The sequence below is a fragment of the Lissotriton helveticus genome, chromosome 10, assembly GCF_964261635.1.
Source record: "Lissotriton helveticus chromosome 10, aLisHel1.1, whole genome shotgun sequence".
NCBI lineage: Eukaryota > Metazoa > Chordata > Amphibia > Caudata > Salamandridae > Lissotriton > Lissotriton helveticus.
Window position 1 is genome coordinate 169,697,356 of NC_136071.1, and position 27,131 is coordinate 169,724,486.

General features: G+C 42.2%; 1 protein-coding gene across 1 annotated transcript in view; it reads left to right on the forward strand.

Moving 5' to 3' along the window:
* LOC144786065 (cytochrome P450 3A29-like) overlaps positions 1 to 27,131 on the forward strand; it is a 168,512-nt gene that overhangs the window by 51,794 nt on the left and 89,587 nt on the right. Inside the window, exons 2-5 of the mRNA XM_078665010.1 lie at positions 12,571 to 12,664; positions 18,321 to 18,373; positions 25,764 to 25,863; positions 26,764 to 26,877. Coding sequence (XP_078521136.1) covers positions 12,571 to 12,664; positions 18,321 to 18,373; positions 25,764 to 25,863; positions 26,764 to 26,877 — 361 coding nt within the window. The remainder of the gene's footprint in view (positions 1 to 12,570; positions 12,665 to 18,320; positions 18,374 to 25,763; positions 25,864 to 26,763; positions 26,878 to 27,131) is intronic.

Genomic DNA, 27,131 nt, shown 5'->3' on the forward strand with positions numbered 1-27,131 from the left:
TTGCTTTACATTTGATTGTTTCACTGTCATGCTTAATTGCTCCCTTCTTATTGGCCAGCGCGTGCTGGCTCCACTTCTGTGTTAAATTTAGCATCCTAAATGTGAGAACAGGTTAATTTTCATTTAAACACAAGCGGACCTTGGAGTGTGGTATAGATGTTTCATAGTTCATGGCACAAGGTTTGCTTCAGATATGAGTAGCGAAATCTCACTTATGAGTTTTGAATATGATGCAGCTTTATTATTTGTGCACACTTTACAGCTGACTTAGAAAAATTTGAAATATATACCAATTAAACAGCATTTTTCATGTTTTAGAGACATATGCACCTGGGGGCTGTTGAGCAGGCCTAAACTACACAGGGATCAGAACCACCACCTATCCAAATTAAATAAGATGAAAACCATGCAAAAATATGGATTTCCTTCAACACATGACTGACCTCAACCTGAGACATGCTTACACTTGTTCAAAGAAATTGCTGCTTACAGGAGTTTGAGGGATGTTTTGTATGTAACAATTATGACATGTCAGCAGCTTCAAATAAACACATCTGACAGGCATCAATCTGAGATATGTCTAAAGAGGTGCCAATGACTGCTGATTCAAAGAGTTTGTGGAACACTTGTAAAGAGCATTGTGACCTGTCAGCTGCCCACAGGTATCTGGCATGTCAGTCTCTGACCAGACAGCTTTTTTTTAGCACTTCTATCATTTGTGTAATAAGGTGCTAACATCGATCAAAAAGCTGGCACTAATGGCTCATTGTGTGCTCCATCTTAAAAAATCCTATAATGAATTGTGATACATTTTATTCCCACAAAGCACATATCAGATTTTCTAGATCATTGGTCTTCAAACATTTTAATGCCGCCCCCCCCCCCAGTGAAAAAATACAAATAATCGGCCCCCCTCATAAATTTTCACAATTATTCCATTAAATTGGCAGTGTTTAAATATGTCTCAACTTAAACACGAACAAGCCCAGACAGGACAAAGAACACATGTGGAAGGAAGGAGTCAAGAGGACACGCAAATGGAGTTACCAACGACTAGCGTTCCAACAACCGTTCATCCTTTTTTAGAACAAGGCCAAGCCCAAAAAGGCGACCCCGGAGAGGAAAAAACAAAAGACAAAGACAAAGAGAAGGAACACCCGAACACGAGGAGTACAACGATACCGAAGAAAGACAAGGAGAAAAAAAAGACACAAGCTTAAACCAATTGGTCATCAACATTAGTGACTATCAACCGAGTGAACATGAACTTAGCTTACTACAAAGAGGGACATCATTTGTACCGACTACTAACACAGACGCATTAGAATTAGAAGTAAGTTTCTTTAAGTTCATGCGGAAATTAAGGCTTCGCCATTTTTTTGATAATATCCTCCCTCAACAAAACAAAGAATCAGATGACAAACCGTGTGGATTACGAACAACTAGTACTTTTCAAGCACCAGTAAGCCACAAAACCTTGGATCTTTTTGAAAAAATGGTAAAACAAGATCTAGCTCAACTGAAGTGTGACAAACGTTCAAAAAGAAATATGACCCAAAAGGATTTGGATTGTTTGAGAAAACTGGCCAATAAAACAAACTTAAGGTTCACCAAAGCTGACAAGGGAGGTGCGTTAGTAATTATGAACAACTCCATGTATGAAAAGAAGGTGCTAGAACACATTTCTGACAAAAACACTTACTTACAACTAGATGGCAATCCCACAGCAGAATTTTCGAGAATATTAGGAAACATTATCAACACAGCACATGAAATGGGCACCATCAATACAAGAACCAAGAACTTTCTAACCAAAGCCAACCCAAAAAGTCCGGTACTCTACATGATACCGAAGATCCACAAGAACCTGATGGATCCACCGCTTCGACCAATTGTTTCGACCATAGGTAGCTTACATGAACCAATTGGGCAACTAATTGACAAACATCTTCAACCCACAGTGAAAAGTATCAGAACATATGTCAAGGACACCACATATTTTTTGTTGAAATTGAATAAAGTCATCATAAACCCGAAGGAATCAATCATTTTGTGTACAGCAGACGTGCGTTCCCTATACACGTCAATACCACACAACCTAGGAATGGAAGCAATTGAAAAAGCCTTACTGAACAATGAATTGAGACCTGAACTACAAGTATTTTTAATGGAGCTCATGACATTCACTCTGTACCAGAGTTACTTTAAATATGGAGACCTATGGAATCAACAACTCACAGGAACGGCCATGGGAAATTCGGCGGCGCCGGTATACGCCAATATTTTTATGCAGGCCTATGAAGAAACCAATCTGTTCTCGAAACACATCTGGAAAGAAAACCTAAAATTCATTGTACGCTACATAGATGACATTTTCATCATTTGGAAATCCTCCAAGGAATTATTGGAACATGCTCTAATTGAACTCAATAATATAGACAGCCGCATACAACTGACCTGGGACATCTCAGAATCCACAGTAACCTTTTTGGATGTAAGGATAACCCTGACAAATGAGGGTTTTGAAACAAGTATGTATAGAAAAGAAACAGACAGAAATAATATGCTGCATTTTGCCAGCTTCCATCAGCCAAGTTTAAAAAAACATTTACCTTACTCACAAATGACTAGGGCCAAAAGAATTACATCGGACAGCACCAAAGTAGCCGCCACATTGGAAGACATATCAATGAGGTTCAGGAATAGAGGTTACCCCAAAGAAATCACAGATAACGCTAAAAGGAGAGTGGACGCTATTGACAGGAGAGATCTTGAAGGACTGGACTTTTAACAGTACCAGCGGTGCCAGGGAACAACACCTATAACCTTCATGGGATACCTGTTTCGGCGCACAAACTACAGAGACACGGGACACTTCCTTCGGCGTCAAAGATTCAAGGTTTATTTACTGCAGGGAACACAGAAGTCACAACAAGTACAACACGTGCAACTTGGGGAGACTGCTTCAAATTAGTTCTGTGGATCGCTCCTTTTATACAGAATTTACTCATAGGACAACATGGTACACAAAAGTTTACAACCTGGTTCCCATAATTATCCCTCAGAGGGGTCGCTTTGGTCACTTTGGTACACATAAGGTCCGGAACATAAGTGCGGAAACATTTGGCGGTTCCCAACTGTAAAAACCCATCTTCCCAACATTAGTGAATTCCAATCGGCAGTAAAACAGATCGAAATAGGGACAAAGCCAGGTGCAGAGGAAGATGGAGACAGTGGGGAGATCGAAAAGGGTGTAAAAGGGGAGGTATCAGGAAACACGAGATACAGGCATCAAAGGGACATGCCTAATGAGATGCACGGCTGGGACAATAAACCGGCACGGCAAAAGCGGCTCAAGCGGGGCCATCTGCCTTACAGTATCATCCCCCTCATCGTAAAAGATATTTACAAAGAACATGTGTCTTCCACAAATATCTTGAGAGTCCCAGGGTAACGAAGCGGACAGTGTCCGTTCGCTGGCTACTTGAGGGCAAGAGACAAAATGGATGCCGTATCTAAGATGGAACCCGTGGGTACAGATGAAAAACCCACATATCAAACGAACGGTTTAAGTTAGCACAGCGAAACTGCGCATACTTACTAAACTCGTTATTTGCGGTTCTTAGATACCAGACTCGACCATATTCGTGCGAGTCGAAAACATCACTTACAATTGTCACGGAACCTCAATCTCTTGAAACCTGCCAAAAAACATGAGGAAGCGCGAATAGTAGCGGTATCTAAATATTCAACACAAAGCCATAATTTCAAGAGAATAATAATCAAACATTGGAAAATGCTTAAGATAGAACCAGATTTTCAAAAATGCTTTGATCAAACTCCCATCTTTGCCCATACTAGAGCACAAAACTTGGGTGAAATTCTAAAACATCATCAACCTCTTACCAAGGAGTACAAAGGCACAAAACCAAGCTTAAGCTGTGGAAACTGTAACAGCATCATCAAAGGTAACATAATAAACCACCCAATGAAAGGTAAAGAGATCAAATTGAGAGTAAATGCTACATGTAACTCCAAGAATGTTATATATGCATTGAAATGTCCATGTGGCAAAGTATATGTTGGAAAAACAGAAAGAAGCATAAAAATAAGACTCACAGAGCATAAATCCAACATTCGGATGAAAAATATGAAATCTTCTGTAGCTATTCACTTTATGGAAGCGCAGCACAACATTTCACAATTGAAATACATAATATTGGAGACGGTTGAAAAAAAAGAAGGAAGAGACAATACCAAATTCATGCTGCAGCGAGAGAACTTTTGGATACATAAATTGGGAACACAGAGCCCGAACGGACTCAATGAACGAAGTGAACTATCATGCTACTTGTAAAGACACTGTAAGTGGTAGTTGTTTTCCTTGGGCCGAAAGGGAAACCTGCGAATATATAATGTATATTTTTTATTTGTTTTTTATGTTTGATCATGAGTGGATACACCATTTTGCTATATAACTGTTATGCATTAGCATTCATCACACGAAATGCTATAGCTCACCTTGTTAATCGATGGAACATACAGACTTGAGAAGGAGGGGGTTCTATTCGCCTGTTTACCGGCAGACATAATGTTATTTTAAATAGCCGCTAGAATATAAATAGATCGTAATTATTCTTTATTTTCCACCTTTTTCTGACACTCGTTTTACACCTCTGACAAGGACACGTACCGGCGAGGCGACTAACACAGAGCCTGTTATTTCAGTTTTAAGTGTAGAATATTGGCGAGTTCCGCGATCACATGACCGGAGTCTCAGCCTATAGAAGAGCGGTTTATTCGTGACCATAGTAACCGGCTAGAATGGAGGAGAGTCGAACGAGGTGAAGAACGCCGAGTTAATACACACCAGCGACCGAGCACAAGGTTGATTACAGCGACATGTAAGTGGATACACTTAAGTAGGATAACAGATAGCACGGGTAAATAAGGTGACTGAGGTGAAGTTATTTTAGACACTCATGTTTGCAGTGAACAATAGTTGTACTTGAACACGACATTAATATACCGTGACTCATGATCGCTATTATCTTTAATTTACAGTGTTGCTTCCCTGATGAAGGGCGATATAAATACGCCCGAAATGCATTGGATAGAATTGTAATTTTGTCGCTGATTTGAACATGAAGAATGATTGAACTGAATCAGAATGTTTACAAAGAATTTGTAAAGCATTAATAGAACAAGAATTAATAAACACACACAGAACTCAAAAATACAAAAAGTGTGGAATCCTCTTTTTCTCATGGAGGAGAACTAGGTGTGCCCGAAGGGATGTCTTTAATGTTCCATTGAAGACACAAAATACAGATTTAATCAGGCGCCCAGGGACGTTGGCCGCCACCCAAGGAGCACCCAAACTGATAAAACTTGACTGTTGAACTTATAGCTGTGCACTTACCCCTTCCTCACGTATTCAACTTAAACACAAGACATATTTAAAAATTGCTGTTAAATTCTGTTACTGTTTTAAAAATGCAACCCAAAACATGATTGCCAAACATACTATATTGGTTAGGCAGTCCTTACTAACATTTAAAAGTGTTATATTCCATTGAGATGCATTAAAGTATGGAAAGAAAGGACATTTGGCACGTATGTGCAAACAACAGATTGAAAAGGTTGCATGTGTGGAAGATGTACCATCCACTTACAGGGTCGTTGTTGTTGAAGATAACATTACTGTTGCAGATGTAGAAGGTCTGGAAAAGAGGAGAACACGACCTAAAGCTGATTTTGAGATAAATGGAAAAACAGTTTCTTTGATGGTAGATACTGGATCGTTGTATACCATTATCCCACTTGACATTTATGAACAAACCTGGCCCAATGGTCCACTGTCAAGATCAGATGTTGTTTTAAAAGCATATCAAGGGAGTGACATTAGTGTGGTGGGATACATGGAGGCAAAGATTGTGTTTGAAGGGAAAGAAACCCACAGCAAGGTTTATGTGGCTGAGGAGGGACCACCAATTCTGGATTGGCCACACCAGTATGACTTAAACATTAATGTGGATCCCAGAGCGGAGGTCCCTGTTATTAGTGTAAATGCATGCAGTGTTCACAGTCTGAAGGAATTTTGGAAAAATGTAATGTGTTATTTGAACCTAGGTTGGGAAGATTAAAAAATTATCAGCACGTCATCAAGCTAAAGAAAAAAACTCCATTCCCATCAAGCATGGAGCAAGAAGGGTTCCTATAGCAGCCAGGGCAAAGGTGAAGGAGATCATTCAGCAACTTCTAGATTATACAGTGATTGAACCTGTAGAGGCGGCTGAATGGTTATCTCCAGTCGTTATCACGAGTAAAGCTGATGGCTCCCTCAGATTCTGTGTGGATTTGAGGAGTTTAAATGAAAATGTTATAACTGACAAATTTCCTTTGCCTAACATTAATGAGCTAATTTTGATGCTTGATGGTGCGAACGTTTTCACGAAACTTGACATGAGGAGTGCATATCATCAAGTTGAACTTAGTGCTGAATCTAAATCTCTCACTTCGTTCATCACGGGTGAAGGCACTTTTCAGTTTTGCAGGCTGCCGTTTGGTTTATGTTCTGCTGCAAGTGTTTTTCAGCGACTAATGAACTCCATTCTTTCAGGGGTGGCCAAAGCTGTTGTGTTTCAAGATGACATCCTTGTATTTGGTAAGGATGATAGTGAACATAATCAAACCCTTGCTAAGGTGTTAGACAGAATTGCAAAGGCTGGAGAGAAAAAAGTGTAAGTTCATGACACAACAAGTAGAGTATTTAGGGCATTTAGTTACTAAGGAAGGAATAAGACCTAAGGAAAATCTTGTTAGAGCCATCGTGAATGCAAGGGTGCCACATGACAGAGACTCTTTGAGATCCTTTATGGGTCTTGTGGAATTTTATTCAAAGTTTGTGTTAGATTTTTCACACAAGACCGAGCCTTTGAGAGAACTTTTGAGAAGGGGAAAAAGATTTGTTTGGGAGAAAACACAACAGTCTGCCTTTGATCTAATTAAAGAAGAAATAGCTTATGCAGGGGTGTTAACTCCTTTTCAAAATGGGCTTGACAACATTGTTACAGTAGCTGTCAGTGCTGTAGGTATTGGCACTGTCCTGGCACAAGTGCGTGGGGGACATGAAAAAACCGTGGCGTTTGCCTCACGTTCCTTGTCCGAGTCTGAGCGAAATTATTCGGTTATTGAAAGGGAGGCTTTAGCGGCAGCTTGGGCTACTAATCATTTCAGAGTATTCTTGTGGGGCAGTCCTTTTAGGTTGCGTACGGATCATAAACTATTGTTAAAAGTCTTGGGTCCTGGTGGTAGCAATTGTTCTGGTAGACTGGCAAGGCTTGCTGTAAAACTGCAAGAATTTGACTGCAGGGTAGAGTATGTTCCAGGTTGGCGAAACAGAGTTGCTGACTGTTTGTCAAGACTTCCGGATAAAGAGGCAGTGGTGTCTGATTTTTCCACTGAATAAGTTGTAGCAAATGTAGATGATGCATTGGAGGGATTTGTCAATGCTATTCCAAGGAAGACTTGGATTAAGGAGATGGAAGAGGATGTAACGTTGATGGGTGTTGTCATGTTGATTAAGGGTAATATCATAAGAGAGAGTAATCTTCCACAAGGTGTGAGACCTTTTTTAAAGATTGTGGATCAATTATCTGTAACTGCTGATGGAGTGATTATGCATCAAGATAAGTTTGTACCGCCCTTTGGTTTGCGTGCCAGACTGATTAGTTTAGCACATGAGGGGCATTTGGGGCATACTATGACCATGAAGAGATTGAGGGAGGTTTATTGGTGGCCTTCTATGGATCAGCAGGTGAAAGATTGGGTGGAAAAAGTGTGCACCGTGTAAGGAATCTGAGAAAAGGTTGAGGGTTGGCATTGGATCTTCTGATGAGCCCCTGCATGTTTCTTTGGCCGACAATGTTTGGGAAAAGGTATGCTTAGATTTTATTGGTCCTTTTTCTTTTCTAAAAGACAGTGAGAGATATGCTGTTGTTTTGATGGATGCGAAGTCAAAGTGGGTTGAGGTTGCATTCATGAGCAGTATTACCACCTCTGCTCCTATATCTGTGTTGTCTGACATCTTTAAGAGGGAAGGATTTCCTTCTATTCTGCTTACTGACAATAGCACGCAACTGACTTCAACAGAGATGACATTTTTTTTTGGACTCTGTGGGTATAAAGCACTCTTGCTGCTCTTTGTACAATCCGCAGGGAAATGAATTAGTTGAGCACATTAACCGTATGGTTAAGGGTACCATGCAATTAGCACATGGAGCAGGTTTACCTGTGCTTGATTCTGTAAGTGAAATGCTTTGGGCGTATCGCACTACTGTGAACACTGTTTTAGGAAAGAGTCCATTTGCAATGATGTGGGGGAGGGAGGCTGGCCCTAAATTACTTCCCTCATAGATGCTTGCAAAACCCGTTGTGGGAGGCTCGCATTGTGGCAAGTGGTCAAAGTAAAACCTGGTTGCCATAGCAATTTCTTTCAGAAATCCCTGTGGCATCATTGACAGTTGGTCCAGCTGTGTCTGGCAAGAAGATTGTTTGGGATCTTTCTCTAACAATAAATCTACCTTGAAGCCATTCTTCTCCTTTCCTCCTGCGTTATATCCACAACAAAAAGTATCCACAGTGTGATCATTAGAAATGGGGGTAGGGATTTTGAAGAAATTTGGAGTCCCTTCCCTTTCGACACCTTCTCCCTGCCAGGATATAAATGACAAAAGATGTTAGTGATGGCCCATTACAGACTGGCTTACTGTTTCTCATTTTTGTCCTGCTTAAAGCAAAGCATTGCTATCAGAATGCTTGTTTTGGCCATAGCCAGGCGCCCCCCTAGGATCACTTGAGGCCCCCCTAGGGTTGCCAGCCCCCTGTTTGAGACCCCCTGTTCTAGATGAATAAGTCTTCTCAAAATGATGTAATATGGAGAGTAGAGGCAAAGGACATGCATGCACAAGGTCTGAAACAATATATATGGACACAGTTGGAGTTAAGGTACTGTTTAGACCCTTCTGTCAGTGACGTTACAGGGGCAGGAGTAAGAATAGTGAATGAAGACAAATGACAACGTTTTCAGTCTCTGTTCTCTAGAATGAGGAGAAACGCAACTCCATTCCTAATGGAAAGACCCTGAATGACTGGATGTTTGGGTAGCGATACAAGACAATTTGACTCAAATCCCATAAAGTGCGTTTATGTGGTGATTTCTTTAAAGCCGAGCACTAGTCCCTGAGTCTGCAAACATTATTGAGGTGAAGCAAGTATATGTAAAAAATGTTTAAGCATATTTCCAGAATGTGCCCCAACATCCTTGGTCCAAATGACCTTCTTAAGGTCCACCAACAAGACTTGAATGGTCAAATTATCTGATTTGGATGTATGTTCATGTAAACAGCATTGCTGAACATTACACAAATGCAGATCAGAGGCATATCAAGAGTTAAAAAACTGGTACCCCACACAAGAGTTAAAAAACTGGTACCCCACAAGACGACAGCATCACTGAGGGTTGCCAACTCCTCCAAATTGATGGGATCAAAGGTGAGATGTGAACATCCCAAAATGATCAAAAAGAGTTGGGTGAATGAATAAAACTGAAAGTGGCCTGACGTTCACTTCATTGTCATTCTTGTGACAATGGTATTTGATGTCATTGTGATGTCATGTGATGGGTAATTAACTCTTCTACTTGCCTGATTACGAGTGTTTTGGTTAGTTCAAACCCATGCCTAAACCCCTGTTTACTCACAGGTTGGAATTATGAGTTGGTTTTATTTAGCCCATCTGATAATTAACAGACCCGTTAAATAACTCAACCTTTGTTTTAAAATAATGGCACTACCAAGGTTTCTTTATGCCCTGCAGAATACCCCATTTCCGGTCCCCCCCATCATTCTTCAGGGCGTTAGAGACGGAAGTGCGCAGTCTCTTATGGGAAGGAAAGCCGGCCCGAATAGCCAGGAACAAATTGGTCAGAGGATAGATAGTATGATGGTGGCATAGAACTCCCCAATATACAGGTGTACTATTGGGCCGCTCAGCTTGCAGTTCCTAACCGGTGGATTAAATTGCCCCGGACAGAACCTGCATTCAGCATGGATCTATTTGTTTTAAGGGAGGGAGGGGTCATGAGGGCACTCTATAACAAAACTCATAGAAAATGCCTCTCAGGACCCACTGCACACACAGTCCACATATGGCACACGGTCCTCAAGAAATTCAGCTGATATACATGACAACACAGTTTACCCCACTCTGGGAGATCAGCAACTTGGGCGGACTGGGCAGCTGCAAAGGGTTCAAACAATGGGACTTAATATGAATCTCAAGGGTTGGCAACCTCGGGGTTAAGGGGAAGGTTATTCCATTTGTACAACTTCAAGAAAAGTATGACATGGCATCAACAGAAAAGTTCTGCTATCTCCAAATTGGACACGCACTCATGGCCACCATTCCACCAGATACTACCCTCCCAGAGGATTCACCATTTCAGGATAGTTTACTCATGAAACGTATTGACTGGAGGGCTATCTCCCTAACCTACCAGAAATTAATTAATAATCAAACAGACCCAACAGTGAGTCTCCTTGAGAAATGGCAGGCAAACATTGGGGAGTAAGATGATACGGATTGGCAGGAAGCGCTAGAGACGGTTAGTGGCGATGTCCTGTAGATTGCGACTGGTGCAGCTCAAGGCGCTCCACAGGATATATTTCTCTAGGCTGACTCTAACCAAAATGGGTAGAGATGATAACCAGCTCTGTTTGCGATGATGTGGGGCCATAGGTACGTTCTTCCATACGATATGAGATTGCCAGGACATCCAAGCATACTGGGAGGCAATCATGAACACAATAACACAAGTTGGCTGGTTTCCAGTACCACCAGAATCCAAACGATGCCTCCTAAATATATGGGAAGCCATAGATCTCAATCGTGCAGGCCAAGACTGGGCGACACTTGGCATGATGATAGCGAAACGCAATATTGCCAAACACTGGGGAGTGCAAACCGCACCAACACATTCAGACTGGTGTAACAATATGGACTGGGTCATGGTGGCCGAAAAGGTAGTATAGTTGAACAGAGGCTGGCCCAGAAGTGGGAACGGATATGGGGTGAGTAGAACAAATTCTTAATTTTTGTACATTGCCGCCAAGGGAATCTGCGCTGGAAAACAGCTGAATGATGTACTGTAATAAAGAGTGGTGGGAAGTTTATAATTGCTGTTTTCTTCAAAACGAACACATGGGTTGGGAAAGTTGAGTGTGATACTGAAAATCAGATAATGAATTACATGTACAAATGTATGTCGGATAATGCTTCCAAGTCATATATTCAATAAAAAAGAGTTGAAAAAATAAATAATTTAACACCTTTGTTAAATTTCAGCAGGTCCAACCTGCCGAAATTTAACAGGGAAAAAACATACATTATTTACTGTACAATGCAGATTTTTGTTCGTTAAAAATCTGCATGTTATTCTCCACAAACTCATAATAGGTGCTATTTATTGCACCCCATAAATAACCTTCCCTGTTGTATCGTTATTTATCGGGTGCAATAAATAGCATCTATACCTGTAATCAGGTCCTGCATGTGCAATGTAGCTTTGTATACTGCACAAAGATGAGCCTTGCACAATTATGACTTTCAATTTGTAAGACACACACCTGGAAAACCAACTATGAATCTCAATGTTTTTCTAATAATATGTGTATTAGAGCTCCAGTAAAACACAAGTTGAAGATTGTATGTTTGTGTGAAAGCCTATTTAGCGATCTGTAGAAAGACATTATTGGCCACATGTATTAACCTATTTTGCATTCGCAATTGGTGCGAATCGCTAAATTTGACTGTTTGCGAATGCAAAATAGCCTTTCAAGATGTATGAAAGGCTTTGGCATTGCATTTTAGGTAATCACAATTTTTTGCAATTACCTAAAATTGTGACTCCAAATAGGGAATCGCAACTTGCAATTGCCTAAGCACATGTACCAAGAATTTCCTAAATGCAAACTGGGGATTTAGGAAATGCTATTACCATCAACTCCAAGTTGATGGTAACGTGCAATTTTTGAAAATGCACAAAAAATGCATTTTTCAAAGTGCCATGTAGGGTACACATGCTCCCCAGGGCATGTGTGTGCTTTACATGAGCAAATTGTGTTTTTTGGGTGTGCTTCAGTGGGGCCTTAGGTCCCTGGGCGCCCTTGGTTTTGCATTTCCTAATTTGTGATTACCAATTAGGTAATTGCTAATTAGGTCATGCAAAACCATTCACACCTATGAGCTATTAGGCCTATAGGAACTAATGGAGTAGCATTCTCTAATAGCGATTCCCTAATTGCGATTGCAACTTGTAGGAATCGCTAATAGGGAATCGCTATTTTCTTACAAACCATTTTGCTTTCCTTTAATAGCGATTAACTGAAATTCGCTGTTTAGAGAATGCATAATAGAACTTTGATACATGTGGCCCTCATATTCTGGCAGCACTGTAGATAATCCACCTCTCAATGTTTCCTTCTGACGGGTCTCTCTTTCCTCCATTAGGTACAGCATCTGGCCATATAGATGCTTCAAAAAACTGGGTATTCCAGGGCCAAAGCCACTGCCATTCATTGGCACCTTTCTCGGATACCGAAAGGTGAGTGTGGAAAGTATGATTGTTATGCCAGCAGTGACCTGAGGGCACGTAGCACTGGTTTGTATTGCTATGTACTTGGTCGCAGCAAAGGATAGTTGTCCAACAAAAATATAACTGCAGCAATAACGTGATGGAATATCCGTGTGCTTTTGTCAGACATATATCAGCAGGTGCAGCACTAGTTATGCCAATGGTATGTTTTAAAAAATATATATTGTATTTTTTTATTTCTAAAGATGCTTACATTTAACCAGCGGATGGACAGATATGTGCTTTTGAGATGTTTTTGTAACATTCAAGTATCGGGTTTAAATCCTCTTGGTTCCACTCAGCCTTTTGATCTTTTGTAGTTCAGTGGAAGTCTATTGTGTTGACAATAATGTAACACACCCATCACTAACTGCCTTAGCCAGTGGTTACTTTCAATTTAGCCAGTGGTTGTTTTAATTAGTTTTTGTGTTGCCTAAGTTTACCATTGATAAACAGTATTCTCCTCTCATGTTTCTTGTGTGGTGGTGGGTGGTGGCCCCATTCCTTTGCACCAAGGTACATGTGTAATACGTGTGGGATTTAAAGGTTCTGGTATGTTTCTTAAAATTCTGATAACAGTATGGCACTGCATGGTGCCTTGCCTTTCGCCAGTCCTCAAATAATGTTTCTGAGCTCTAGTTCATTGGTGTGTCCAGTCACTCTGCATGTCACTGCAGTAATTGGTTATGTTGCGTACGTCTTCAGTACCTGCCTTGCCTCATGTAGGGTTCTGTAATATGTTTGCAAATGAGTTGGTAATCTCAGTCTGTGAATGTACCACTGTACTTGTAGGGGTGAGGCGAGCAAAAGAGGACTGTATGGTGTCCCCTTTGTTAACCATGCAAGTGGTCTGCTAGCCCTGTTTCCGTTTTCATGAAAGCTGCCCATAGGTTGTTCGTCACCTGGTCTCAGTTTTTCTAGCATTTTAGTGTATTTGTTCGCAGTTTACTCGGGTCAGATCCATCCTGTTGGCTTGTCTGCCCATCAGGCTCTTGTCTTTTCATCTTTTCCAGTATGCACACTATCTCCCAGTGTAGGACTCAATTGACCGGGCATGTGGATCCAATACACACCTCCTACGACCACTCATAGCACTCCCCACTCATTAAGCGCACTCTGTGTAGACCCTGTCTTTTCCTGGAAGTAACTCATCACTTCCCCCAGTTTGCCTCTAAATGCCCCTCTCTAAGGCATTTTGCTCTCATTCAAAGGACAGGATGCTTGCCTTGCGCTTGCCCAATAGGACACTTTATCCTGCACACTTTTACTCCGCTTACCATTACCGCGCAGTTTTTACACCCCAATTCTTTTTACAACGCAATCCATTTGAATGCATTCACCATTACAACACAATTTACTATTCTAACTCAGGGGGGGGACGTAAATTTGGGAAATGCGTTGGAATAGTTTGCGGTGTAAAGCCCTGCGTTGTAAAAGATTTTGCGCTGTAAAAAATGCAGGGTAATGGCATGCGGAGTAACGCATGCAGGGTAAAGGATGTTTCCCACGCTTGCCCCATGTCATTCGTAATATTAACAGGCTGCAATCCACAAGGATTTTCCCTAAATTTTTTGCATAGATAATATGACTCTATAAGTGTGTGTTGCACAGAAACAAGTGCAGTCTGGAGTGCAGATATGCACTGTCGAATATACATCCTTAAGAGGGTTCAAGCTCTGAAGCCATGTCTGGAATCATTCAGTTAGGGAACTGAGTGGTGTCTGTTGGGGGTGGAAGGGTGAACTGACCTGTCGTGTTTACATTTGGTACTCCATTACAGTCCACTTCCGAGCTGTTGTGTGTAATAAGTCTGTGCATCTATTGCTCATTTTTAGATTCCATTATTAGTATTATATTTCTAGATTGTCGTTCCCGCTGCAGGATGGGCTGTTGGCAACATGGCGACCGATAATGTTTATGGTTGGGGAGAAAAATTAAAATGTGACTGATGAACAAAGCTTATACTAATTTGTAACTGATACATTGCCTTAATCAGTCCTGAATAAAGAGTTAAAAAAATCTATTGCTCATTCAGTGTAGAAAGTCACTGTGCATTGTTGTTAGGGTGTAAATACATAGTATGATCAAGGGGGCCCTGTAGGAGTGGCTCACAATCATGGCATAGCAGTGCCCCAGATTAATTTATAATTCTGTAGGCAGTGCCTTGTCTAAACCATAGTAATGCTACCCTAGTGTGCAAAGAGTAGATTTACACTAGAGTACCTTTCCAGCATTTTCACAGTTTGTTTCCCTCCCTCTAGTCAAGTATGTCTCCTGTAGGAGAGCTGCATTCATCTTGTGATGGAGCAAGTAGGAATATATTTTTTGCCTTTTGTGTACCCCATATTGAGACAGTCAAGTGTGCCCTAGTTAAAGGGAATGGGTCACTCTATTAATACAGTGTGTCGGTAAATGCACAATTTGCTCAATTTTGCCACCAGCCCTCTCGAATCTACCCTTTCAGAGGCCCTTCCCATGGAAAGGAAAACATTTCCTTACCTAAAAAGCCACACGGAATTTAGACTTGTGTAAGAAGTGCCCCCCAACCTGTGAGTGAGAAATACTTGGGAAAAATCTACAGTTTAATTAACTTGTCTCTTTTACAACTTCCCCACCCTCAAACATCTCTCCCCTAAACCTAGCCACATTGTCAGCTGGAATACAGCATTTGGCCCAGGGAGCACCTGCAGGGTGGGCTGGCCAAGGGTTTTGTGGACTCACCAACTGTTTTTCTTTGATTGGTCTTGTTCACTTGCAAGTGGAGAATACTTCTGAGTCTTTTCCAGATACTGTGGCATCTGAGTCTATAGGCATCACTGTATGTGCAGTCATATTACTCCATGCATCTGCATCTTTATGGCTTCAGTCTGAGCATGGGTCAGTTTATAACCACTTCTTGGTCATTTTTTGTACTTTTTGTTTCTTTGAATTTGCGGTGGTCTAGCTGGACAGGCTACACTAATCTCAGTCGCCCATTGAACAGTCTATTCCCATAATTATGTATATTCTTTAAAGACATGCTACTCCAGGTTTGCACATCCAACTGTGGGGGGGCATACAATGTAATAATAAGAAAACAATTACATCATTGCTGTTTTCAACACAGTAGCTCCAAATGAACCTACAGAATCTGATAAATTCAATTCGTAATGCCTGACAAAAGTAAGACGGATGACCATGTCGCCCTATAAAGTTCATGAAGGTATGCTCCGCCTCCCTCTGCTCATGTGTGTAGCCACTGCTCCTATGGACCTCACCTGGATATCAGAAGGGGTAACCTCTCCAGCTGATTTTTATGCCTGAGATATAGTCTGACAAATCCATATAATCTAATAGTTTGGTGGAAACCTTTCTACCTTTGTTAGCTGTACCATATGAGACAAACAGCAACTTTGACTTCCAAAAATCCTGGGTTCTGGCTCAACAGACAGATAATGTTTGGCCAAATCTAATGTAGAAGAACATCCTCCGTCTCAGAAGGAAACACCGGTAACCCCACTTCCTGACCAAAATAAAAAGGGGAATGAACCTGTGGAATGGAAGTAGGATCGAGTTTAAGGAACCCCCTATCTGGGAAGAAACGTAAATAGGGGAATGAAGATATCAGAGCTCCCCAACTCACCTAACCATTTTGATGAGGTTATTGCAAGCAAAAAAGCCATTTTATCAGACAACCAAGACAATGGAGACACTTCTAAAGGTTCAAAAGGGGCAAGCTGTAAACTCGTCAGGACTATCGAGAGATCCCATGAAGGAACCGAAGCAGAAACCAGCGGCTTCTTTTATTTGAAACTCTTCAGGAGGCATTAAACTAATGGAGAGACCTTTGAGAAATTACCATGAATGATTAGAGGTTTTATGGCTGCCCCCTGAGAAGGAAGTGTAGCAGGTGAGAGTCCCTATGTGAATCCATCCCTCAAAAAATCCAGAATTGGAAGCTATCAGTGGATACAGGATCAAGCCTGTTAGTAAACATCACTTTTGAAATGTAGCCCAGTGTTTCTTATAGGCCTTCAGGGTTGAAGGTTTGTGGGATGCTTGAATATGAAGGGCTACCAGCGTAGAGCACCTCAGTAACTTGACACCTACCCTCTCACATTCCAGTCTGTCAACTGGAGGTCTTGGAGAAGCACTAACAGGAGAACAGGGAACTAGAGAGGAAATGGATGAATGGAGAGATGAATATACTGGCTCTTGGACAGATCCATCAGAAAAGGGAACCAGGGCCGGCACGGGCAAAACACAGCAATGAGAATCACTCTTCTCTCAAATCTTCTGAAGCACTTGCCGGAGGAGGGGAATTGGAGAGAAAGCATAAACAATTCCCTTAGGCCAAGGGACTGAGAAAGCGTTGATTGCCCACACTTAAGGAGACCACGTCTCCAAGCAAAAGAATGGAAGCATCGCATTTTGTGATGATGCAAAAAGATCTAACCAAGGAGTCCCTAACAAGGCTCATAGCCGAGTGAACTCCTTGAGAGTAAGATGGTATGTCACCGAGAAAGACATGTTCCGACTGAGAACGTGGTCCTTGAAATTCAGATTCCCCTTGATATAAAGGGTCGATGGTGCCAGGAGATTAAGTTCGGTCCATGCAAAGATGCGAGACGCTATCAGATTCGATTTCTCCCTCTTCGTACCACTCTGACGAGTAAACTAGCAACTTGATTGTCCATCCTTAACATAACATTTTGACCTAGTAACTTAGAAGCAAATGCCTGAAGGTCCTGCCACTATACAGTCAGTTCTTTCCAATTTGAGGATTGCCTTGCCTCCCAAATGGACCAGGGTCCCAATATTTGTTGATCCATCAGTACAGCCCCCACCTCAGCCTAATAAACTGCCAACAAACACAATGCTGCCTTCTAAAGCCTGCCACGCAAACATAGTCGCCGAGCTTGGCGTCGGACACCGCGAAGGGGACTGCTCCATGCCCTGAACAACGGCGTGAACAAAGGTCCAGCCCAGCACATGGATGGGATCTGCTGAGCGGTGCAGGACATCTTTGGGCCTTGAGGACAGAGAAAGCACAGGAAGACGGGCAATAGGGAAGGATCATTTATTCTACCAGTGAAAATAGAAGACCGCCTCAGTCTCCAGGGATCATAGATCCCTATAGTGGCTAGAACCGCTGTCATAGTTGGAGTCACCTCACAAGTAAGGACTAGAATGAGGAGGACGGAGATGAGGGGGTAATTGCCCATCTCCACTGAAATTAGTGATACTAAGGTCATCAGTAACTACTTTGGTGGGAGGAGAAGAATTACCTTCCATCACAATATTTGGAGGGAATAACCAGCAGCAATTGATGTTTCTGTAGCGATTCCTCTTTGTATCTTATGATGAGATTTTGTAAATTGTGATTTTATTGTACTTTTATGGTTGTTCTATTTTAATAACCGAATAAAGATTTGATGATGATGATTCCTGTTTGTTTAAGCTCAGTATTTTTCACAACAAAGTTTTCAGGAGTAAAACAGTGGACCAGCTGTCGTCCTTTGTAGCAACGGCTGGTAACTCCCACTAACAGCCCTGACAGGGTTTACTGGGAACCCTTAATAAAAGCTACGGTGTTTATTATTCATTTTAATGATTTTCCTTGTAAACATGTACCCATTTCTTGCAGGGTGTTTTCGAATTTGACACAGAATGTTTCCAAAAGTATGGAAAAACATGGGGGTAAGTTACACACATGTTAAATCAATACCAGCTGAATTTTTGCAATAAAACAAACAAGTAATAAGACCACTTGAGAAATCCTTAGAAAATGTGTATTTCTATGTATGTATATTTATGTGTGTATGTGTATCTATCTCTTTATGTATTTAGATGTGTGTGTATGTGTGTGTGTGTGTGTGTGCATGTGTGCGTGTGCGTGTATGTGTATGTGTGTGTGTGTAGTTCATACATAATAAATAGCCATGAATTGATGTAATTGTCTCAAGAACCCAAAGATGGCAATATAGAACCATATTACACATGTATCTGTTTTTTATATTGCATGTTTATCTTGGGGTTAGTTAGCTTTAAAAATATGTTTTTTTTTTCCAAAACGCAGCTAACAATAAACACTGATAGGAATTAGAGTGCTTTGGTTTTGTTTATCTTTCATGAATAAATTGTTGATAAAACAATGGACATTACTGAGGGTCTGTTGTGGGCCAGGGATTCTCTCATTGCATCATTTATGCTTTACTTATGGACTTACTGTTTTTGCTACATAATTAGGTATATAATTATCGGGATTTTACAAAAAGAAAATCGTGGCTCAGTGGTTAGAGGCGGCAGACCCGGAAGCTGAGATCGACCGTGGACCAGGGTTCGATTCCCCGCCTCGGCGGGTCTCGGGCTCAAAAATTCCACGGACTCGACAATTCTCGCTCTGGTGCCTACTCAACTCACGGGGGTCACACTCTGCGACTCTGGGCAATAGCTTGCTTAATCTCCACTATGGCCCCTCGCGGCGGGATGCCTGGCTTTCACCTTGTGGACACCCTGCCGGGGTTTCTCACAGGGGAATACCAGGACGGGTTCCCTAAGCAAGCGCCGGGACGCTTACGGGCAGCCGTGCGCTCTACAAATCCAGCACATTTACATACCATAGTCTAATGCATAATTTACATTTTTTGCTACATAATTTGGATAACTTTGCCATATAATTTGGTCCTCCATGCCACATACTCCTCAAAGTCCTGACAGTTGTAAAGCTCTGAAGAAAGGGTGGAGGCTGTCATTATGCATTGTGGGAACCATTAAATATTTCATGGATTCATCAGAAATATGGGGTTTTCCACCACTGCATATCACACACACACACATACCTTTGCAGACCTGTTCTTCCTTCTACATTGGCAAGTTTTGCAATGATTGGTCAGGTGTGTTCCAAAACGTGTTTTTCCACCAATGCATTTTCCATAGATTTATGTATTTGAAGTAGCACGAAAAAGGCTGAACGGATTCAAATGAAATTTAGCAGGATTGGACATCATGGTGTACAGACAATCCTTTTGGGTACTACTAGTAAGTGGGGTAAATATTCTTTAAGTTATAAGTCATTATAACTTTGTGGTAGCTGTTGTCACATTTTTTTCATGAACATTTGTGGTATTTTGCAGAAGTACAGCAGCAAATAGCGATGGCAGGTCAATAGGTGATTGGCTAATGACTCCCTTTACAAAAGGCTGCCTTCAGAACTAGGCAAGTATTAGGTTTGGTATTTTTCCCTACCTATTACAACTTTATTAGAGTGACAATAAGTAGGGAAAATATTTATACGTTTCTATATATTTTTAAAACAATGCATAGAGTACCCCGGTACTGCCTCGGGAGTAGTAAGTAGTGACTAACAATAAAACCTACTACTTACCTATATCAAGGACCCTAGCCCAGAACGCAGACCACACATGCAACAAAACTGACATCAAAACAGCATGGTTGCCTTTTAACTTTGGTAAACACAGACATTAGCAATCACATGGTGACTTCTCACTCTTTAGCCTAATGAAAGCCAGGGAAGACGCAGCATCGGCTGAAACATGTCTATAGTCAGCAGAGTGGAGGGGTAGTGGGTTCATTACAGACCAGCGTACCACCATCCACTGGTTGATTAAAACCTTTTTAATCTAATCTGGCATTCCACTAATAAAGGGAGGTTTGGAGATCCATGCGTTAGTTTTAACATTGTTAGCTCTGAATTTTTCCTTTTGATCCCACATTTTTTCTCTTTATTTGTTCTCTTTGTTTGTCGTGTCTCCCCCACCCTATTGCTCCCCCTCTGGCATTAGCTTGCGCAAAGGTGTCGTAGCAGCCCTATGATGAAGCATGCCACAAACTTATGTGGGTGAAGGCAGTTTCAACAACACATTTGTCTTGTCTATTCACCTCTTCTAATTAGCGACATATTCTTTATTTTTCCCACTCCTCTGTGTGTGTAGAGTCTTGTTACAGGAGGTCGGAGTGGGTGTATCCACCTGCCCCTTAACATTGTGTGTGAAGTTGTAAGCACTATATACATACCAATTACATTTACATGCACTCTCGTCCATCTCTACTCTCAACACCACTCACATTTTGACTTTGTCCTTGCCGCTGGCATATAGCGCGCTCAGCTGTCTTTATGTTCATGCTATACAAATTCCCAAAATGTACATGCTCTCAGTATCCACAGTGAGTATAAAATCACCATTGATATGGTCCAACCAAAAATAAAATTGTTTCTTGGAGCTCTACTACTAGACAAAACTATGACCTAAACGGTGAACTTTTAACAACCTCAAAAGGATGAGAGGCTCAGCCTGCCCTTCAAGAAGTGAACCAGCACCTGGAAAGTTAACCACACACACCAACAGCAGTCGCATAACCAGCTGAGCTATATTGGCAACTTTCATTCTCAGAAGTGACTGAATACAATTCTCGGCTTCTATGTGATAAGCTGTAATATATGTGTACGCTTAGACAATTGCAACCCATTAGTACCGCTGGCAAGTTGCCTGAAGTCATTTGTGATTTCTTCAGCCTGTCCTCATGTTTAACCAAAACCACTGCAAACATAAGGAGATGATGGATGGAGCACAGAAACTTTTCAGACACTCACCCCCAGTCACAGTTCTGGGTTGAATCAATCATCGTTCTTTAGCTTACTTCACCACTCCAGTTCAGACCCAGCCATATGCAAATCAGTCTTGTCCCTGTGCCTCATGGGAACAGTCCAGCCCGAACTTGGAAGCTAGGTCTTCCTTGGACCAGAAACAAGCATCCTGGGACCGGTTTCAGGGTAACACTCCTCCTCAGCTAGGCTAGCTTGAATCCAGTGGCAAAGTAAGCAAGGGACTCACGTCTGTGCATACCCAGTCAAGGTAGGGCGAACAAAGCAAACACAAGGAGATGATGGACGGAGCACTGACATTTTTCAGACACTCACCCCCAGTCACAGATCTGGGTTGAATCCATCATCGTTCTTTAGCTCACTTCGCAACCCCAGTTCAGACCCAGCCATATGCAAATCAATCTTGACCCTGTTCGGGAACAGTCCAGCCCTAACTGCCAAGTCAGGTCTTCCCTGGACTGGAAACAAGCCTTCTGGGACTGGTTCAAGGGGAAACACCCCTCATCAGCCAGGCTAGCTTGAATCCAGTGGCTCACTTTGCCCTGAAACCGGTCCCAGGATACTATATCTGTATCAATCTAGCGATTCCCTCTGGATGTCACAGCTTAGGAAAACAAGTCCTGGTAGATAGAGTTTTAAGAAAATGAAATAGCAACTATGACTATCAAGCCAGGCTCATCCTTGTCGAAAAGGTGTACTCGTTATACCCTAGCACTACCCATCTTACCCCTGATCTCCGAGATCATTAAAGCATAGGCAAGAGAGGATATAATGGGCTCCAGGAACACTCTTCAGTATCTACAGTTTCACTCCTTGCCCATCCTCTAACACTTCTGCCACAAACAAGAAGCTATTTTGAGGAAAATAGGTTACTTATGCGATGCCATAAAGTGTTAAAGGGTGTGTGATGTGACTTCTACTACCCCTGAGTGAACTTACATCCAAGTCCACTCTCACGTTTCAGTGTGTGCAGCTATGCTCGTGCTTACAAAATTATTTCGGGACACCGTTTTGTCTCATGTTCTTTAAATGAATGTTATGTTTTGCTTTGGAAACAGTAGTGTTTGTTCCATGCCTTCACTACCCTTTCAGTAACCAAATGTGTTCTAAGTTCATAAGTGTGCTTCCCCCCGCCACCCTCCAACTATTGCCAACCAGTCTGATCTTGACACCGCTGACATACTGCATGGTTTTATTTGGTCAAAACTTACCAGACAGCTCAGCTGTCTGGTGGCTAAAGACTTCTTGGGGACATTCCGAAAGCTTACCTAAGAATGCATTTCGTTCACCGCTTACCATTGCCTTTGTGGTTTGTAGCTCACATTTGCTTGTGATCTCTTTGCTGGCTTTATTAGTTTTAGGCTGTCCAGCATGTCTTTGTCCAGCCTGTGGAGAATTTCCTGTTTACTGTATTCTTCCATGAGTGCTGGATTCCTGTAAATAGGCCTTTAAATGTTGTTATAATCTTGTCACATTTGCTGTGCATTCAAACACAAAGGTCAAATGCCAGGTTCTGTTTTCCAAGGGAGCTTGATGTTTATTTTTATTTTTCTGACTTCAAAGTGACAGGATTTTTCTGACAATCTGAGATGTGAAGGGAAAGGAACACAACTAGATGTAAATGTCTGTAAATGAACTGTGCAAATATTTCAGAAAGCACAAATGAAACAAATTGTTTTGTAATTCTGAAGTGAGCTGGAAACAAATATTTTAACACACGATCAAAAAAAAATCAATACACTAGGTGATGCCATTTCCATACATTATCATTTGTATGCTGTATAGTTTTATCAGTAAAACTGTATGTCTGTGCAAGCGTCATAGTCATTTCAATTTAAAATGTTTTGTCTGTAATGGCAGCGCACTACCACAAAATGCATTCTCCACTGTACAACATTCCTCTGTATTCTACTCTATGCTGCCGTACTTCACTCTACATCACTCCAGGACATTCCACTTTACCACACTCTACTAAAGTCTACTCTGTAACACTATACGATACTCCACTGTATAGCACTCCACTCTATCCCACTCCACTCTACTACACTCTACGAAACTCCACTCTACAATACTCTACTTCACGTCATTCTACTCCTCTCTATGATACTCCACTCTATTGTATTGTATTGTGTTGGCATTTGTATAGCGCATGACTACCCGGAGGCAACCCAGCGCTGTGATAAGTTGCTGTGAGGCGCCGAACTTTTGAGGGAAAAGCCAGGTCTTAAGTTATTTCCGGATTTTTAGATGGCACGGTTCCCTCCGTAGGTGTAACGGGAGGTCATTCCAGAGTTTGGCGGCATTTAGCGAGAAAAGCCTTCCACCACTTCTCGCCTTCTTGATCCTCGGAACCTCTGCAAGGTGGAGCTTATTAGAGCGGACTTTCCTGTTACCCATAAACGGGCGGATCATGGTGTTTGTAATTATGGGCTTTCCTTCATTCAGTACATACAGAGAGCTTTAAACTGAATTCTCTCCTGAACTGGGAGCCAGTGGAGAGCGTGTAAAGATGAACATCGATTAGAGGTGTCAGTATATGGATCCCAAAGGGAGCCACTATCTCAGCCAGCGGTGCCATATAGGCATTAAAGAGAGTTGGACTCAGTGAGGAGCCCTGTGGGACTCCACACTGTAGGGGCAAAGGCTGTGAGTTGGTACTGCCCTCAAAAACCTGAAAGGATCTCCTTTCAAGAAAGGACTGCAGCCATAATAGCGCTGTTCCCGTCACTCCAACTTTCCTGAGGCAGTGGATCAGGACGCAGTGATTAACTGTGTCGAAGGCCGCATTCAGGTCGAGGAGGATTATTGCTGCCACTCCTCTGCGTCCAATATTTTCCGGGTTTCTTCCACCATGAGAGTATTGCGGACTCCGTTCTGAGAGGGGTGGAGAATGCCATTGGACTCCAGAAAGGCGGAGAGAGAATGATTTACATGTTTCTCTGCTATCTTACTAATTCCTGGCAAGAGCGAGATAGGGCAATAGTTGCCCAGCTCAGCAGAGTCCAGTTTTTTTTTTTTAGCAGAGCACCCACTATTGCCCTTTTCCTGTCTGATGGAACCACACCCTTATCCAATGAGGAATTAATCAGTCCGGTAACAGTGCAGGCAATGGTGGATCCAACCAGTGACAGAATATTGGGAGGGACCGGGTCTAAAGGGGATCCACTTTTTCCTGATGCTAAGATTGCTAGGAAACGTTCCTAGGTTAGCGTAGGGAACAGCGTTAATTCCTGACTTTCTAGCTGCCCGCAACCCTTCATGTCCAGGCCGATCATATGGGGGATTGTTAATTCCTGAAGTCTTATCTGACCACTATCGCACGCGTCTATGCTAGGAACGTTTCTACCCTCTTGAGGAAGGATCTTGAGGATAATCTGGACTTTAGTGGAAAAGAAATTGGCCAATTCAGTACATCGCTGGCTAGATGAATCCTGTGGAGCCACCGGGCTAGGTGATTTCATTAGCATCGAGGCGATATTAAAGATTTCTCTTGGGGAGTTGCGTGCTGATAGAATCTTTCCCTCATAACAAGAGTCTTGGGCCATTTTTATTTCTGCTTTATTCCTACGAATGACTGACCTATATTCCCTTTTTTTATCAGTAGAGAAATCTTTCCTCCACGCTCTTTCTGCTTTTTTACTCTACTCTACAACAGTCCACACTACGACACTCTATGCCACTCCACTCTTTGATGCTTTACTCCACTCTACTCCACTCTGCACCACTCTGCTCCACTCTATACCACTTAACTCTAGGCCTCTCTACGCCCCTCCATGACATTCCACTTTTTGACACGCCACTCTACGCCACCTTACTCCACTCTGACACTCCACTCTACTCCACCACACTCTATGATCCCCCATTCCACTCTACAGCACTTCATTCCACTCTATGCCACTCCACAACACTATGCTCCAATCTATGCCACTCTACTCTACGACACTCTCCTCATCTCTACGCCCCTCCACTCTACCAAACTCTCTCTATGCCAATTTACTCCACTCTATGCAACACCACTGTACTCCATTCCACTCTATTCTATAACACAGTACTCCACTCTGCAGCACTCCACTCTACGCCACCCTATGCTGACCCATACTACGATACTTTATGCCACTACTCTCTACTCCACTCTATGACCCTCCACTCCAAGCCCCTCCACTCTATATTAGTCTACTCCTCAACACTCCACTCCTTTCCACTCTACTCCATAACAGTCCACTCTACTCCAATCTACAACACTGCGCTCCACTCTACGCCACTCCACATCCCTTCACTCTACTTCACTACACTCTATGCCACTAAGTTTTATCCATGCTCAACAGCAGCCATGCTGGTGAGCGACATGGCTAAAACACATTTGCAAACCCAATAGCTCTTGTACAGTCAAGACCCATTGGCTTTGCCAGTGCTTATTGACTCTGGTGCAATTTACTGAATTTTTTTATCCTCTTTCCACTACAGGATTTATGACGGCAGACAACCTGTGCTTTGCGTCATGGACCCGGCAATTGTAAAAGCCATTCTGGTGAAAGAGTGCTTTACCTACTTTACCAATCGGCGGGTAGGTCACTTTCTGAGTCCAAATCTAGGTTTCGTAATATGTAAGCTTCGCTCGGCCATTAGGAGCCCATCCATATGCACCATTTTGTCAGCTTTCTCATTACTGAATGGAGCAAACGCATACTTGCGAATGCTTTAGAAAGTAAAGGACCTTGATCCATGAATAGCCTTTGTTAAAACGAATGGAACAAAACATATGCTTAACTTTTTTCCGTCTGGGGGAATAAAAAATGTTGCAAACTTATTTTCCTCAAACCTATCAGATTTTTAGAGGTTTGTGGTGCGGGTAAACCACCAAAATATATATCAGATGTCTATCCTCTAACCTAGAGGTTTCCTGAACCCATTTCGAGTTGGGGAACCACTTTGACATTCTTACCTGGCTCCCCCATTGGGGTTGTCGATTGTTGAATTTCAGAAGGCCTGCCCCAAATGGACTGGCCTTCCAATGCTGATTTTTCTTCGCAACAACTGTGACAGGCTCAGTGGAAGTAGGTGGTCAGGAGCTCCCCAGCTGAAGTGCAGTGCTGAGGTGTCCCCCTGGAGCTTGTGGACCCCCCCGCACTGCGGGGGATGCGGGGGCCTGGGAAGGACCATATCTGCCTCTACGGTTTGGTGGCCATCTTCCAGAATGCTAATAATGCTATTAGTCCCATCTTTCACATATGAAAAGTGTGGGAAAATGGATTTACTCCTTTGCCTATTGTATTAACACAGCATCTTCACACAAGCAGCAGAAACAACGAAACACAGTCCCAAATGGATTGCATGCTATTTTCGCACAAGTGCAAAGTTTTATGTAGCAGGGGAAAAGGACCGTTTGAAGCAGGTTGGATCTAAAATATGTTAAGCTCTATAAAGATCACATATTTAGACTTTCGATTTTTGTTTCTCCATGTAGAACTTTGGTGTTAATGGATCTCTGGACTCAGCCCTCACAATTGCACAAGATGAGCAGTGGAAAAGGATACGGACAGTAATCTCACCAACCTTCACCAGTGGCAAACTAAAAGAGGTAGTCTGCTTCTCATGGAAGAACAACCAGTAAAGTGAGGAGTGTGTGTGGGTGGATGATAGCACTATAGCTCCCTGAAGTGGTTTCATTGGGCTGAAGTGGTAGTTCCAAATTTAAGTCAATTGGCAAACACAGTTATTGGAATAGATATGCATTGGAAGGGTGGAGGACTAGGGACATCTGGTGATGTCTTCATATGCTGAATTCAAACATTTGATCTAATGCGCAAGCTCATCACACCACTTTTTGTTTCT